This window comes from Phoxinus phoxinus (genome assembly GCF_949152265.1).
Source record: "Phoxinus phoxinus genome assembly, chromosome: 3".
NCBI lineage: Eukaryota > Metazoa > Chordata > Actinopteri > Cypriniformes > Leuciscidae > Phoxinus > Phoxinus phoxinus.
Genome location: NC_136878.1, coordinates 26,024,089 through 26,042,109, shown reverse-complemented (window position 1 = coordinate 26,042,109; position 18,021 = coordinate 26,024,089). Strand labels below are relative to the sequence as shown.

The window sequence follows — 18,021 nt, the reverse complement described above, 5'->3', positions numbered from 1 at the left end:
GATCATGTTTGTGTATTACTTTTAGATTGCTTTGCTTGGTTATATTTCCTGTTAATTATGCTAATGAGGAATTACTTTAGTATGTGGACTGATGAATTGAGTGAAAATGAGAAAGAAACACAAAGCAAAAAAAAAAAAACGATTTTGAAGCATAAACCTCCTCTTTCTTCAGGGCGTAGGCTATTTTGAATACGACTGCTGATTTGTTCAGAAACGAGGAAGCGCATAAGATTGACAGCCTCATCGTCCAATCAGCAAAAAGCGGCTTGTTCTTGACCAGAGGATAAAATGGACTGTTTGTCCATAAAGAGCCAATGCCGTCGAATGGGCGCGGTTTGCTGTCAGAGCAGGTTTGTTTTCCAACCAAAGGAAATCCGCGCTTGCTTGTGCAAAGAGCGAGGGAGGAAAGTTGTATTCGCACTCTCCCGGATTTCCACCTGACTTCTCGGGAAGCGGGATACTGTGGCACAATGTTGAGTTTGGGGACCGGAGGAGCGAAGTCTTCTAAACCGTCGTTTGTGTCTTATGTTACACCCGAGGTAAGCGAAAGCTTTCAAGTAGTATAACAATTATGCTACGTTGTTTTGAAAACAAGCCGTAGACACTGGTTTTGACTAAAACGAGTTGAAACAGCGGATAGTCGTGCACTGGGCGGAGTTAGTGTGCCATGCTGAAGTTGACAATGTTGACTTGTTCTAGTAATTTAGACTAACAGGGAACGTTTCGTTCACATGGGAAAATGCATTGAACGAGCAACAGCATTCCTAAGTTGACTGCCTTCGCACTGACGACTAAAATTGAGTTCGATGGACTTTTTAAAAAGTTAATCAAGAAAAGTCCTCAACTTTTCAATTCAGTCTGCTTCGAGATAGTAATTCATGTTATTATACGATTTATGTTTATTGACACGACTCACGAGTGTTCACTTGCTTCAGTCTGACATGTGATTGTGGTTGAAGTCTTTTCTTGGTTATGTTTTCAGAAAGTGTGTGTGTGAGAGAGAGAGAGAGAGAGAGAGAGAGCAGGACGTCCTTTTAGAACCGATGTCATGGGTTGTGTCTTGAGGGACAATAGAGTTCTTGTTGTTCATTAATGAAAGCATGGTAAAAATGATTGTACTCAACATTGAAACAATAGAAGGGTAAACCCCTTATTTTATCAATGTTTTTCATCCATCGTGTTATAGAGAGATTAGTAAATGAAAACTTTACAAGACTATAAAATAATTCAGTGTTAAAGTAAATAGGATAGTTCACTCAAATATAAAAACTGTCATTATTTACTCTTGTTTTTCGGACCCTGTATGACTTTCTCTGTTCTTTGGTGCACAACAAGATTTTGTGTTGCTCAAATTGTACAGTGTGGTAGAAACGCCATGGTCATGGGTTCGGGAATACCTGAACTGATTAAATGTGTAGAATGCAATGGAAGTCACTTTGGATAAAAAACATCTATTTTTTATTTTATTTTATTTTTTGCATGTTATTGCAAACATTATATAGAAGGTATTCAATTTCTGACTAGGTCAGTTACAAAACGAATACATTGACTATCAAGCTTGTATAGTTTTATCAACTTCCTGTCATCATATAACTCCAATATGTATATCTTTTTCGTAAAGTGTATGGTCTCCTCTCTGCTGCCATCTTGTTACTCCTAAAAAGGTTAGGATACCTCTCCTGCACTCTTAAATAGTTTAGGAGCTGCTCTTAACACATAGGAACATTTATTAGTCACATTTATTCTTAGGTTTAGGAATACGACTAAAATTACACCATACTTAGAATTTTGATATGCTTAAAATTTAACTCTGAGTGGCTTTATATGGCCCCTGGTGGTCTTATGTGAAGAGTTCAACTAATTCTCTTTCTGAAGATCAGAAATTGGAGCTTGGTCAGATCTCACAGTGTTCTCCCCCTTTTTGTTGGCTGGATACTGGCCTGGATATTAATGAAGACCCACTGTATTCCATTTTTGTCGTGCAACATTTGCAGAAATGGCAAGACCATGTGTATTTCTGAGAAAACCAGGTTGCCGCTGGTAGAGGTGTTAGGGAGGTCAGCAGGGGGCGCTCACCCTGTGGTCTATGTGGGTCCTAACACCCCAGTATAGTGACGGGGAAGAGCGCCGTCCTTCGGATGAGACGTTAAGCCGAGGTCCTGACTCTCTGTGGTCATTAAAAATCCCTGGATGTCCTTCGAAAAAGAGTAGGGGTGTAACCCCGGCATCCTGGCCAAAACATGCCCAGTGGCCCCTGTCCATCATGGCCTCCTAATCATCCCTATAAATACTGATTGGCTTCATCACTGTCTCCTCTTCACCAGTAAGCTGGTGTGTGGTGGGCTTTCTGGCGCAATATGGCTGCCGTCGCATCATCCAAGTGGATGCTGCACATTGGTGGTGGTTGAGGAGATCCCCCCCCCCCCCCTTCTATGTAAAGCGTTTTGAGGTCTTAGAAAAAGCTCTATATAAATTTAACAAATTTACATTTATTTCATCAAATTTTAGGAGAATATTTTCACCCTGAGGAAGTCATTAGGAAAAGCAGTGTCCCAGATGCTTGGGACTGTTTGGGAAGTTTTATCCATTGAGTTTTTCAGCTGACTTTGTGGTAACAGGATGTTTGATGGCTTCCTTTCCTTTATTTAGCCTATCCTTTTTGTTTCGACTTAACTTGTACAGTTTATTTTTTCCACACACTGACATTAGGCTAGTTCTTTAATTTTGCAGTTATCTGCAGCCACTTTTATATCTTCTAACCAATAACAAAGGATTTTACCTCATTTCAATTTTAAAGTTGTATAGAATGCCTGCTAAAATTCATGGTGCCAGAGATAACAATTAATATGGCTTGTGGCTTGACAGTCTTAGTGTACTGATGTTGCTGTACAGTGCTGATGCTGTTCAATTTCAAATCAGTTCTCATTATATTATATCATTATTATATTATATTTAATTATATTACTCATATATTACATTAAAGTCATTATGTTAAAGGGAAAATGTACTTTCCCTCATGTCATTCCAAACCTGTATGATTTTTTTCTTCTGTGGAACATAAAAGAAGATATTTTGAGAAATGTCACTGTGTATATTTATTTATTTATTTTGTCCATGTAGTGGAAGACAGTGGTCACCAAAACTGTTTGGTTTAACATTCTTCAAAATATCTTCTTTTGTGTTTTAAATATAATAAAAGAGGCCATACAGGTTAGAAACAATGTGTATGTGTGTGTGTGTATATATATATATATATATATATATATATATATATATATATATATATATATATATATATATATATATATATTATTTTTATTTATTTTTTTGTAAACTATCCCTTTAATGTAATGTATGACAGTGTATGTTTCTCATACCTACTTATTCTTATACTATACTATGCATGCAGCAGTTTTAGTTTACAGAAACTACAGAGCAGATGTCCTGTAGATTTATTCACTTACTTGGCATCTGGCACTGTGTGAAATGTGACCTGATGTGTTTGGCATTATATTGTAATATAGGCTAGTACCTGTGAAAATGTCATTTAGTAAGACATTTTATTAGATAATCAATCAAGTTTACAGTTAGGCCTATATTATAATTGTATTGCTCCTGTTTTCTCTAGGAAATAAAATTGGACAAAGACCTGCCAAAGAAGGAAAAGCATCCTGATTTGCTACCAGGTAAAAAATGAAATCCCCCTCACAGTGTTCTGCCATCTCAGGTTTTTCTTTGTATTATTGTCAGTTAATCTAAAGTAAATTTTTGTGTCAGTGGTACGCTGGGTGAAATTTTCAATTCAGATTTATAATTGCTCGTTAATACAGACTGTAACTTCCAGAGATCTCATTTAGTGTAAGTTTTGCAGATACAGAAATGTGGGTTATGTTCTAAAACACTGACAGCATTTCTTCAAAGCTCTGCACACCACAAAACAAGACTATAATTGGCATTGTGATTATGTCTGACATTATATTATTGTGTCTAAAGCCTTGTTCATTCACACTGTCTGTCCAAATCCGATTATTTGTGTTTACGACTAAAATCAGATCTGACTGTCCACACTGTGCATCGTAACTGTTCAGATCTGATTTGTTTGTCCCGTGGCTCTTTCATTTTCTGAAATATCTGCGTTGGTTTCCATCGCAATGGTGTTGCTTTGGAAGGACTATGCCCAAAAACAACATGGAGGGGTTTGCAATGTTGTGTTTTAGATTTTGACAACGTGTAGCTGCAGTGCTGGACTACTGGTCCTGTGTTCATAAATGGAGTGGCTGTGGAGAGAGTCCCCTGTTTTAAATTCTTGGGGTTGAACATTACAGAGGATTTTTCTTGGACTACACACACCTCGACTGTCATTGGAAAAGCACAACAGCGTCTTTATTTTCTGAGGAGATTGCCTCAGAAACGTCTTGTGAACTTTTAACGATGTGCAGTGGAGAGTGTACTAACATATTGCATCACATCTTGGTACGGTAGTTGTACAAGAGAGGAACAGAGGGCTCTGCAACGATTTGACCAAAATGGCACAAAATATCATTGGCACATATTACCATCAGTCGAGGACATTTATTTGTCCAGATGTCAGAGCAGAACTTCAAAAATTGTCAGAGATCCGCTCCGGGTCGGAGATACAGGACAATTTACTCTCGTACCACAAGACTGAAAATTTGCAATTTTTGCTAGAGCCATGCAACTATTGAACACTTCCTAAATGGTTTCCATCTATAAATTATATGTGTAATTGCACTACACACTTTAAACAGTCTGTTGTTGTTGTTGTTTTTCTTTTTTTTACCTTACTAATTGTTTTATCAGATGTATCTTTTTTTAACTTATCTATATTGACATTTTTATATTTATTGTTGTGCTTTTTGTTTATTTTGTTGTCTTTTTTATGTTGTTGTTGTTGTTATTGTATGTAAATGTCTGAGAGAACGTGAGATACAAAAAACTATTTCATTGTTTTGCACAGCAGTACAATGACAACAAAGTCTTAAATAACCTCTTTAACTTAACTAATGAAGCAGCGACAGAAACAGAGGCCAGCATGAGCTTCTTTTTTTCCGTTTCTTCCGCACAGTGAATGAAGTGAAGACACCACATCACTGTATATGCATAACAATTGGATTTGAACTGACAGTCTGAACAGTGCTTATGTGACATGACTTTGCTGATCTGTTGTATCTTAGGTGAAGTAGTGTTTTGTAGTGCCAACCCCATTCTCAAATACACTCAAGATGACCTCTCCCAGCGTGGCGTCTTCGGCACGTTGTTCTGCACCAATTTTCGTGTAACGTTCTTAAGTGATGAGCTGACCCTGGAAGAGACGGTAAGGACACATGGCAGGGCTGTAAAAATAAGACCTGATTTCATGAGAAAGTTTTACTGTTTCACAAATGGCAATTTCATTTAAAATTTGATTTGTACAAAAAAATGTAAGATTTTTAGAAAAAAAAGCATGAAGGCCCACCCCTAAACCTAACCCTCAGTGGGGTATAAACAAATCAATATACGAATGAGATCATGCGAATTCACCACAACGTAAAATAGTTACGAATTGACGTGAGTTTTCCTGTTCATAGTATAAAAAAAGAATCAACTTATATATTCAGAAAAAAAAGTCTAATGTAATGTTAATTCGCATCTATTGAGTGAATAGCAGAATACTATCATCTAAGCAACAATGTGTCATTTCTAATTCAGGCTTACCGAGCAAAGAGAACCACAGTGCTTAAAAGAAAATAATATAATCATGCACTTCCTGTATGTAGACTGCAGGTTTCTTGTACATAGTGTGGTTTGAAGAGAAGATAACATGTGATCTAGATGTTTATATAATATGTAAGGATGCTATTTATTAGAGGTGTTTATCAATTAAACATTTTTATGAAAGATCTATGCAGATGAGTTTAAGTGTGGAGTAGCAGACGAGTCAGAAGGCATGACTAAATGTGTTAATAAAAGTTGTTATTGTTTTTATTTATAATTGTGCTAAATTAACTCATTAAATTGACTGCAATACTATACTATTCCAAAACAATTGCACGTGCACCTGAAAGATTGGACCTAAATGGTAGATTATAGAGAGATTGGACCTAAATGGTAGATTATAGAGAGATTGGGTGTACAGGATGATTCTGTTGCTTCAAAAGCTTTATAACCAAAATAAATTAAGCACTGCGGATCTGCTTATATTGTTGGCTCCTGTATTATAAATACTTTTTCCTCATTTATAAGTCAGGTTTGGATAAAAGCAGCTGCTAAACAAGTAAACAGAAAACGTGTGAATCACACTTTGTTGAAACATTGGGTGTCTTAAGAGCATGCTCGGTGGCCTTGCATGAGGAACTGTACTGTGAGTGCTCTCACTTTAGCTGCCATTTCAGGAACTTGAGTGTCTGACTCACTGGCAGTGAAATTCTGGTGGGAAACCAGTGACTTACAGCAGGTTCAAATGGTCAGGTATTCATGCAGTGCCAGGTATTTTTGTTTTCAGTTTGTTTTTTGCATGTTGACCAACATCGGTATATGAAGACATAACTAATCTAATCAGTAATCGTAAAAAGCTGCAGAGCAATGCTGCTGAATGCTATTGGCCAGATGTTAGTGTTGGTTGGTATCAAGAGGTTTCATTGGCTACTTTCAGATTTCTATTTGGAGGTGGCTAAGCAGGAAGTGATTTGACAAATAAAATATTGTGTGAAAGTTTGATGCAGCACACTGAAAAAGGCAACAGCATCTGCCTTTCCTGTTAGTTACTGTGTGCTGTATAAAAATGCATCTTTCACAGCTGACTGAGCATTTGTTAATCACTGTCTTTCGCAAGCATTATTTACTTTGGTATTGTCTGCATTGTGAAAGTTCAATAAGAGGCTGTTGTGTCACTCCCCTTTGTTCCAGTCCAAGACCTTTAAGAACAAACTCTATGGAGAAAATGACATTCCATTAATGTGTGTGGATCACATCTATGGTGGTAATAATCGTTTTTATTAACTTATTTTGATCATAGAGCTGTTCATGTTTTAAAAGGGAAAGTTTTTTATTTGAATTCTGAAAAACGTTTCATTTCTTTTAAAGTTTATGATGAAAAAAGGAAACTGATAACAGGAAGCCTTGTGAAGAACAAATACCCATCCAAAATAATAATTCACTGTAAAGATCTACGCGTCTTTCAGTTCTGCCTAACATTCACCAAGGAGGAAGATACCAAAAAGGTAATATGTTTGACATGAGGACTGAAATGTATGTACATTTTAAAAAGAGTTTCACATTTACTTGTGCAATTTTTTTTGTCAGATCTTTCAGGGTATTGCTCACCATTGTTTGGAGGAGAAATCTCTAAAGTGCATCTTTGCTTTTTCCTATGCTGGGACACCAAGCCCAGGTACAGATTTTAGCTCATATTAGAGGCTTTCATTTTGTTACTATTGTTACTTTCTATAGTTTCACTTGTTGTACAGCTGTTATCTGAGTATCAATTATCTGATAATCCACTAAGCACATGTAACCACTAATGCAACATTAGGGAAAACATCACCAAAAGAAGTTCATGAAGTCACACTAATGCAGAACTAAACTTTGCACACATCTGAAATGCAGACATGCATCCAGCACTGGACTTCTAGCACCAGCTGCTAAATTCTGATCATAGTCTCTGCAACTGGAATTCAACAGATGGTTGCAAGAACGACAGTCAGTGTCTCTTTATAGACATTATATATTCCAGATCATCTTTCTGGATCTTAGTGACTCAACAAGGATTTATATGTATCAGGAAAAATATATATTTTTCATTAAATTACAAAAATTTAATTTGCTGTAATTTGAGAAGAAGAAAAACAAGGCAATTAAAATAATTATTAATTTGTAACTGATGCTTTTTAAAATATCCCAAGTCTTCACTGTCAGTTAGCTAGCGAAGTTAATGAAAAACTTTGTTGAAAAACCTATGTATGTAATCAGGGCTTGACATTAACTTTTGTGCCCACCAGCCTTTTTCCAAAGTTACTAGCAACTCAGCATTTTCACTGACCACAATAAGACCTGACGCATGAATCCATTATACTGTTGCACATGTATACATTTACATTCACATCTACGTGAATTCTCGCCAAGACTGGCATTTTGAAAAAGAATTGTGTGTATTTGACTGTTGAAGCGCAATTGGCAGCGAAAAATAACTGAATATATTACTGAGAGACGGCTTTATGCGTGCGCACTTTGGGTGTGAGCTCAAAATCTGCCTGATTAAGTAAAATTATGCGCAATCCCACACTGAAATTCAAGCCCTGTAACACCAACAATATCCATCCGGAGCAAATGAAACGAGTGAGTGAGGGGAGGCGGGTTTGTGTGTCAACTCGCTGTCGGAGAAATGTGAGAGCTAGAAAGCACAGCTTGGTAGCGTGTACCTATTCTGCGGAAAATTAGTATTAAAAACATTTCAGTATCTATTTATTGAAGAATGTATATTTTTGACAACACTACAGTGCACTTAATTTATTATTTCAGATGGCTTTTTAAAAGACTTCAATTAAAAATGTATTATATATAAAATTCAACTCGCCAAAGGATTAGGAGTGACTGCGTTACACGCCACTGCTGAAATACACCCGCATTTGGCTGGTGTTAATGTCAAGCCCTGTATGTGATCAATAACTCTAAGATTTGGTGACAACACAGCACTGGTCGGTAAAGAGAGTGAGAGTTCCAACAACTGATTCGAAACTCTCTCTCACACTTGCCCCCTAGACTATCAGACTAGTTTTAGAATGAAGGTTATTTTATTTTCGTTTTTAAATGGCTTAACTCTCATTAGTCAACTTTGGAAAAACACAAGATGCTATTTGTATTTGCAGAAATGCAAAGGAAACGGGAGACCATTATGTTTGAGTCACCAGAGGACTGGACACAGGAAATGAAACGGACCAAAGCGAAATGCAGATTAGTGACTGAAAATGAGAACTTTGAGCTCTCTCAAAGGTACTTAATGTTGTTGTTGATGGCTATAAAGTGTCTGATAAAGTCTTACTGCTGTTTTTATTACAAGGTGCATTTTCCATAACGTGATCTCTAATCTATCATAGTCTTTATGTGCTACTGACCTAGATTTTTTGTTTGATCAATCCTACACCTTTTATATTTGGGTAGTTCAAAACTACTGTAAATAGTTTCAGGTGATGTAACTTATTTGATCTGTTTTTAGAAGTTAAATAGTCCTGCAGTGAATAAATGTGAATTTTCAAAAGAAATCCAATGTATTCTCTCAATTAATATAGGATAAAATGCATGCATCTATATTAATTATAAAAGAATTAGCTAAATTGTTTTCAATGATCTATAGCATGTCACATGTTGAAAATGTTCATGTGAAATAAATGTATGCAACAAAAACACTGCTCTGACATTGTCTTTAGGTTACCGAAGTACTTTGTCATCCCATCAGCACTAGAGGATTTATTCAGCTATCAAGAGAAGGGATTGCCAGTGAGTTAAGGATTTTATCTTAAGATAATATAAACATTTAAATAATTTTTGTAATGTTATTATAATTGTAATGTTGGCATTTGTATACAAGTTGTCATTTGTATAGTTGAATGCAATGGAGGTCAGTTGCCTTTTATTTTCCTCTTTAGATCTGGTGTTGGTCTCATCACAGCGGTTGTGCTCTCTTCAAAGCATCTTTCCCACCTATGACACAGGAAGAAGGGGATTTCCAAAAGCACTTGGACACGTAATGGTTTTTAACTCGTATTTATCCTCTGGAATCAACCAAACTGCTGTGATATGGTTATTTGTGCCCTGAGTTTCTGTGTGTTTAGGTGCTGACACTCAAGGGCACTGATCTTTATCAAAGAACAACATGCCAGTATGTTATCTAGTAGTGCTCTAGACACCATCAGCATGAACCAATATAACCTTTTTGTGTTTTGGTGTCATGGTGTCCACAGCAAAGAAAAATAGTCATGTAACATGGTTTTCACAGCAAATTAAACATTTTTTTATAAAGTATTGTCTTATTTTGACCTTCACTGGTACCTTCACATTGACAAAAACGTTTTTTTTTTTTCTTCTTTTGCAGAATGATAAATGCAGTCGCACATAATTACCTCTACTCCGTAAAAACAGAGGACCTCTCAGAATCCCTTCCTACAATCCTAGACATCCAGCAGTCATATAACAAGTTCAAACAATTCTTTCTTATCGGTGAGTCACAGAATACACTGCAGTCTCTTTTATAAGGAAATGTGAACAAATCCTCAAATATTAAATGAAAGGATGGGTATTTTGTTTGCAGTCACTTTATAATGATTCACTTTTTGTTTTTTGTCTCTCAGATAATTCAACAGAATTTTGGTTGTCAGATGTGAAATGGTTCTCTTCCCTTGAAAGCTCAGGATGGCTAGACATTATTAGGTCAGCTTACATTGATAAAATATTAGATTGTGTGATTTACTAGTATTAGACTATGAAACTGTTAGCAAACTGTATTTAATGTCCTCAACAGACAATGTCTCCACAAAGCAGTAGAGGTGGTTGAATGCATTGATAAAGACAACACAAATGTCCTTGTAACAGGTAAGTCAAGCATGTTTCAACTATATTGGCTTATATTGTGATTTCAATACATTGTTTTGATTGTTTACAGAATCTGACATGTTAGCCAATAGTGTCAGTTTGGGATGGGACCACCTGTTTTTTTGGAGGCGGTTAAAGTGTCTGAGAGAACTACAGTACCTCACGTTAAAAAAAGGAATTACTTTTAAACCTCGATGGATCGATCTTTGTGACTTTGAGATTGTATCCCCTGATGTTTTCTGTTGTTATTGATTGATTGCAGAGGAAGAGGGAACAGATCTGTGCTGTGTGATCTCCAGTCTGGCTCAGATAATGCTGGACCCTTATTACAGAACACTGATGGGTTTCCAGAGTCTGGTGCAGAAGGAGTGGGTGGCTGGTTGCCATGCCTTCCTGGATCGATGCAATCACCTCCATCAGAAAGACAAGGAGGTAATTATTGCATGCTCGTGCTTGCCTGTTGTTTCTTCAGAGGCTTAGTGGAAATGTTACTGTTCTATATTTTCCTATTTGTATTATTCTTAACCTCTGAGATTTAAAGGCTTTTTTCCCCCTGCAAACATGTCTTTTATGAGGTTGTAAAATCATGTCATGTCTAATGACACGTGTATGAAGATTACTGAACAAATCCTCAAATATTAGCATTTCACAGTTGCCTGTTCAACCGATCTCCTGCACTAGTATCATGTTTTTTGTTCCACCCTGTAGACTTTTTCTTGTCATATAAAAAAAAATCACCTAAAATCAGTGTCCATTTATTTGCCTGTTTGCTAAGTAACCATGTGATGTACATAATATACTGTCAACCGGTCACTATTCATAGTTTTCAGTCACTCTACTCGCGAGGAGACGTGGAGAGCAAAACATCTAAACTGCAGCACAGGCCTGTTAACGTTTCTATCCACCTTATTTTTTACGTAAGAGCGGGCACAGCCATGAGAAGAAGAAAAAAACAAGATGGTAAAGCATCGTGTTTATATTCTGGTTTGACCTGCCTGCCTGACATAGCCATAATCATCATAATATCAATGTCTTACTACATTTGAACTACCAGGCAATGGAGGGAAGCCCTGTTTTGCCCTCCAGATGGGCATTCCTATCCACCTTCTTTTTTATGTAAGAGCAGGCACAGCCATGTGTAATTTGATTGTATCTGGCTTCTGGTGTCATTCGCTTCCAGTTATTTTACCTGTACAAAAACAGCCCATTTTACTGCTTTATATTGCAAACTTTTATATATTATTTTAATTTCATTATCATAATCATAAACACGTCATTTTATAGCGCAAATAGTTTTACAGTTTACAGCACTTTGTAATTCTTGTAGTCTCGCACATTCAAGAAAATTGTACACTTCCGTGTTGCAAAATAAGGTGGATAAGGATGTGCCGTAACATGAAAAATATGAATTGCCAAATAAATCCCTTCAGAACGAGGATCTTGATCCCATCTTGATCTCCCTACTAGGATTTATTAAGCAATCATTAATTTAATGATGAATGAATGATGATCTGTTCTCATCCTCGTAGTCTTTTTAATTCGATTCTTGTTTCTCAATGCGCAGTGTCATTCTCCAGTCTTCCTCCTGTTCCTGGAGTGTGTGTGGCAGCTTGTTCACCAGCACAGCCCGGCTTTCCAGTTCTCAGAGACTTACCTGACTGTGCTGTCCGACAGTGTTCACGTGCCAGTCTTCAGTACCTTTCTGTTCAACTCTGCCCATCACAGAGAAAGTGTTATGAAGGTAGAACTTCTGTATTTTATGTTTTAAAAAAAAAATATATATATATATATATATTGTGATTGCAGCTTATAGTCAGTTTGCTACACTTTTTTCCCTTTTGAGTCCCACATTCACCATTCTGCCAGATGAACAGTATTAGAGGCCTCTATAGAAGTACAGTGGCTCAAAAGAAAACAGTCAGCCCTCTGTAATGCTGTCGTTAGTCTAGGTTTACTCATAAGTTAGTGGCCGTTGCCTCCCTGACGCAGTCGGCACGCCTCCTGCTGACTGCCTGTGCTTGATTGTCTTGGCAGGCCGAGTCACCACCTGCACAAAGCGGCACATTGAGCTGCCCTACAGTGTGGGACTGGTCTGTGCAGTTTGACAGCAAGGCCCAGAATTTCTTCTTTAACCCACTGTATTCAGAGAAGGTGAAACATGAGAAGACTGTACGCAAACCTCACAAGCCCAAGGTGAGAGGATGAAATGCTATACTATCTCTTACCCATTTTAGGGCCTTTTTACACCTGGTCACTTCCTGTGTTTTTGCTGATTGAAATCTGATTCTTTAAAACGGCTCCATTTACACTTAGCCACATAAATGTGTCTCCGCAAAACGAATATAAATCCGATCTACAATTCCCGGGCTATATGAAATCACGTCAACGAAAGTAACAGATATGAGCTGCATTTTATTTATCATCAGCTAATTTCAAGATCAAAGACCACAATAGGAGAGAGAGCACCGTCAGGACTGGTAAGATAATTTAGTCTCACTACTTTTAATGAAGATGATTGTGTGTTGAACGTCTGCGACTTGCTTTCAGTTTCATTTGCAGCAGTTTGCACTTCGGCTTGCTGAAGACATACTGAAGCAATGCGTGTTGCAGTAGCGCTGTCATATCTGGCTAGAACATGTCATATAGCCTATAACATGCGCTCGCACGTTTATTTTTGACAGTTTTGGGGGGAGTCAAATTTACAAATGTGGTTTCAACAACCAGATGCATTTACACTTGTTCAGTTTCATCTGGAATGCATCTCTAATCATCTGCTGAAGCGGTTTGAGCGATCGAAAGCGTTTCGGAGGGCATTTACACCTGGTATTTTCACGATCGGGTCGCCATCTGACCAGGTGTAAACAGGCCCTTACATAATTTAATAATGTAGGGAAAGATGCCCCGCCCCCAATTAAGAACAGTGTTAACTTCTTTTACTGCTAAATTGTAATATTTAGAAATAAGTTCAACATGTACAGATTGATGATGCATCATCCAATATATTATTAAGATAAATAACAGTTAATAACATTAAGGTTTTATAGCACTAAAAAAAAATGCATCTGATATCATGTCAAACATAATGATTGATGTTTTAAAATTACTTTGATTTAAATATTAAAATATTCTATATTTGTTACTACATTTTTAGAATTACTTGAATTATTGCATAATGATAGATAAATAAAATAACAGAATATCACTTAGTGACATCTGAATAGCACTGTTTAATCTGAATTATGTACAGACAAAATCTAAAATACTGAAATTTTTTAAATATTATATATTTAAATCTTAAAAAGTGATAGATAAGAATAGCAAGAAACTATGAATTTAGATCAAGTGATGCCACTGAGTTTAGCCTACCCTTTATGATGAATATTAAAGATGTCTGAAATTTACATATAAGCCATGGAGTTATTAATTATCAATGAATTATAATAATTATTAGTCACCATTAAATCAAAATTGACAATTCATATTGTTTATGGATTGTTGCTGTGTTTATAAATAATTTATCCATGAAATTAATATTTTTATAAAAAATAAAAAAAGCATGTCAAGACAAAACGTAAATATTTTTTTTTTATTTAGTCCCGCCCTAGTTTTTTATTATTATTTCCATTTCACTCAGATATACTTCACAACTGGGAAGAAAACACACAATTTTTCACTTTTTTACCTTTTGCTTAAAAAAACAACAACAACTATTTGTTACCTTACAAATCTATGTCAGATGGAATAAATCTCACAAATGCTAATTGAGTTTAGCGACATCTGTTGTCAAAAGGAAAATGAAAGGTGAGGTGGGGCATCTTACCCAATTTTGCCCTAACTTTGTGTCTTTGGTTTATTTTGTTTGTCTGACTTTGCTCTTCATATTGAATAATATCTAAGTTGAGTTCGTTCTGTGCATAAATTGTTTTTTTATTTAAAAATGTACAGCATCAAAGACAGTTATCCTTACCCAGCTCAGCCTTCAAAACCCCACCCAAGAAAGGTTTCTTTAAGGAGGAGACCGACAGCCTTAAAAAGATGCTACGAGTGAAGCGTATCAGTCGCTGGATGGGCTCTCCTGACTCCCTTGTGGCCGCCACCCGTGAGTTCTACGAATCCTGGCAACAGCGCCCTCTGGACTATCACGGCCTCCTGCTCCCCTGTCTGGATGGACCGGCTGTCCACGTCTGGATGCAGCGCTACGTGCGCTGGATACCTGAGGTGCACATCCAGGGCGGAGGCTCCATGGCCGTCATGACCAAGCTTATGGAGCTTCTAAGTCAGGTGCAGGATCTGAAGAATCTGCTGGAGCAGAGAGACGCATCGCAAGCTGCTAAATTTGATCACCGTCCACACCGGCTGTTCTCGTTCGGCTCCTCAGGACGATTGTCATCTTCATTCCCCTTCGCTTACAGCCGCAACCGATCTTTCAAGCCCATCATTCCTACAGGTCTAATGCAAAGCCTTATGGTTACTGACAACCTATCTAGTCAGGAGGATGAGGCCAGTTAGGTTGTGAGTTTGATTTAACAGGGAATCTGTTTTCACCCAATATGTTAAATATTTGTCCATATATTATTAAATTATAATTATAATATAATATAAATCAGGATTATATTGGCCTCGTCAGATCCAGATTCAAATCCTGATGATGGTGCTTAAAGTGCCTTTGGCGCTAAAGCGGGTCCTTTTGGAAAGGAAAATGGGCTTTTGTCAAACCAATTGTGCCCCATTATATTGAAAACATGGAATTATGCTTTTTTATTTGAGTGTTTTTGTAGTTTTTTTGATGTTCTTAATGGAACAACACCTAGCATTTTCTTCTTGCTCATCACAAAACAGGAACAGGATATAGTCCCGAACTTCCAGTCTTTCCAGTGCACAGTGTTACATAAAATCTTTACCAAGTAACATACAGTATTCCATTCCAATGATCTATGAATGAACGAATAATAGCAAATATAAGAGTTATAAATACTTTTGACTTCTCTGATCCCTCACATATTATAACTTCTGGTACATCCATGCACGCAGGGGTTAAAAGTGGGCAGTGTTCACTCTAGCATGTTTTCAGCTATCTATGGCAGTGAGATGCGTCTAAAAAAGGTTAGGCAATGAAAATAGTGTGAAGCCATCTACAAGTATATTATTGTTACTGTTGCATTTAAAATCTATTGAAGATTAGACTATGCTTACTATGGACCAATGTGATTTGACTTTTTTTCAGATACCATGTCAACCTTTGGGGTATATAAATGTTTAATGTGTACATGGGGGCTTTTGTTTTGTAAGAAAACAGGAAGTAGAGAACAATATATGAGATCTGCTGTCTCTGAGTTTCAGTGCTTTATTTTATGATGTACACTGTGTGACTCTTATCCGTCCGATGACCAGCTGACTCATTTTATTGAACCTTAGATGCTGTAATTGGTAGTATGGGACACAGGGCACAAAGCTGAATATTAATATCATCACAATTAATTTTGTAACTATTTTTTTCTTATGATGACAAATGTATCATACAAATAGACATTACCACATGATGTGAAAGAAAGTGCAAATATAACTATTAAGGCATAAGCTATTCTCATACTGTATCTGCATTTGTGCACATTATTCTTATAATTTTTTTCCACTGGTGCCTGCAGAACTACTGCCACAAATCAACAGGCACTAAAATTGTGTTGTTCGATGTGTGTTGCCCTTCCCCTCCACCCCATGATAATTGTAATGCAATGAAACTGATGAAAGCATTGCACTGAGTTGTTATTTGTTAGCAAAGGTGTGGAGAAAGCAGTTTCCTACAACCCCTTGTTTTGCACTACTGCTCCTTTGCCAGTCATTCACTGTTACTTGAACTGTCAGTCAGCTGTTATTCTGATTCTGTTCACTTCAGTTCAGCACTGATCTTGTGTATGACAAGTGATGGCGAGCTGGATAAGAAATGTATTACTGTATAATTATTTTACTATTTACTTCAAAATTATCATTTTCATGTAAAAGTAGCATTAAATACTTTTATATATGAACATGGGAGTATGTAACTTCCTCTTTTTGTCCACAAAATATGATTGAAATAAAAGATTAGATCAATGATTTGTGATCGTGATCAGTTCTTGTAAAAAGTAACTTTTAATGCAAACGTTTTATATATATATATATGATTGTTATTCTGTGGTCTCTTGATTCTCTTGAAAGTGCACATTTATAAATATAGAAAGACAAAATAGACTGGAAAGAAATGTACAGTACAACTTGGAAAGTCACCTAAACATTTTTTTATATAATTAAATAAAAAATATTTAAATATATTATTAATGGTACCAGTTTAAGTCTGTTTCAAACCCTAGTGTGCTACCTACTAGTGTTATTTCAGTGTCATTGAGATAATATTATAGTTTATATTTAATATTTATTCGTATTTGTATATTTTCCATTTTTGTTTCATTTAACAGTTTTTATTTTATTTTAATATGTCTATAGTTTTTTATTAATTTTATTTTAGTTATTTTTACTACAAGTTAAAATGAATGAAAATGGGAAATGTTGCCTTGGCACCTAGCTGAATTGTTTCACGTTTATTTTATTTGACTCCCTCTATGGGTCTAATTGAGAAATTACAGCTAGAAAAAAAATAATGACTTTTTTTTTTTTTTTTACATTTAAAGGAACACTCCGACTTTTTGGGACTTTAGCCTATTCACCTTATCCCCCAGAGTTAGATAAGTCCATACATACCTTTTTCATCTCCGTGCGTGCTATAGTCTGTTTGACGCACCCACCGCTAGCCTAGCTTAGCACAAAGACTGGATGTAAATGGTTGCAGCTAGCATTCTAATCCAAATAAGTGACAAAATAACGCAAACATTTTCCTATTTACATGTTGTGATTTGTATAGTCACAGAGTGTGCAAAAAACAAAGTCACCATGTCTTATAGTGTTTGAAAAAGCATTAAAGATTCTTTAACATTGTTTCTTTCTTGGGATTCCAAATCAATGATTGTAGCACAAGTGAAAATCAACAAGACTTCTTTTTCAGTGTAGCCCACACTTTCAACACATAACTCGATTTTGACCTGTTTAGTCGTTTTGGAGAAACTTTCCAAACTGGCATAGAGTGAGGCGGTTGTTATAGCGAATACAACCCGGACAGGCTGATCAGGACTTGAATCAGCCTGAAGGGGTTGTATTCGCTAATACCGTGGACCGCCTCACTCTACATTATCCCACTTATTACATGGCTGTCTACCAAATAAATCAATAGACAAAATATTGATTTAAAAAGGAGTTGATTTAAAACTATTGTATTGATTCCTAAAGAACACCGTGTCCATGACAACGCTCTGTTTTTCATTGCAAAGGTGTTATCCTTAGCAGCAGTCCGTTATCAAGAAATAACAGACCGCATATGATTCTACATTAGAATTCAACCAAGCCATG

The 18,021-nt window shown here is 36.5% G+C and overlaps 1 protein-coding gene across 2 annotated transcripts; it reads left to right on the top strand.

The window, feature by feature from the left end:
* Nucleotides 1-273: 273 nt before the first annotated feature.
* mtmr12 (myotubularin related protein 12) lies at nucleotides 274-16,666 on the top strand. Of its 2 annotated transcripts, XM_079608584.1 has the most exons (17): nucleotides 274-539; nucleotides 3,629-3,686; nucleotides 5,196-5,335; nucleotides 6,907-6,979; nucleotides 7,084-7,220; nucleotides 7,303-7,390; nucleotides 8,865-8,988; nucleotides 9,423-9,492; nucleotides 9,642-9,739; nucleotides 10,088-10,212; nucleotides 10,344-10,422; nucleotides 10,514-10,584; nucleotides 10,847-11,016; nucleotides 12,149-12,325; nucleotides 12,619-12,777; nucleotides 13,011-13,061; nucleotides 14,530-16,666. In XM_079608584.1, the coding sequence occupies exons 1-17, from the start codon at nucleotides 315-317 to the stop codon at nucleotides 15,091-15,093; spliced, it is 2,409 nt and encodes an 802-aa protein (XP_079464710.1). In that variant the 5' UTR covers nucleotides 274-314; the 3' UTR covers nucleotides 15,094-16,666. The 2 variants fall into 2 exon arrangements, with proteins under 2 accessions (XP_079464710.1, XP_079464711.1); XM_079608585.1 differs by lacking the exon at nucleotides 13,011-13,061.
* The last annotated feature ends 1,355 nt before the right edge of the window (nucleotides 16,667-18,021 follow it).

Excerpts from the sequence above, each read along its gene's own strand:
- mtmr12 (XM_079608584.1), top strand. The coding sequence starts at position 315 with ATGCCGTCGAATGGGCGCGGTTTGCTGTCAGAGCAGGTTTGTTTTCCA. Across the intron at positions 540-3,628 it reads TGTCTTATGTTACACCCGAG|GAAATAAAATTGGACAAAGA; the intron begins GTAAGCGAAAGC and ends TGTTTTCTCTAG. Across the intron at positions 11,017-12,148 it reads TCCATCAGAAAGACAAGGAG|TGTCATTCTCCAGTCTTCCT; the intron begins GTAATTATTGCA and ends CTCAATGCGCAG.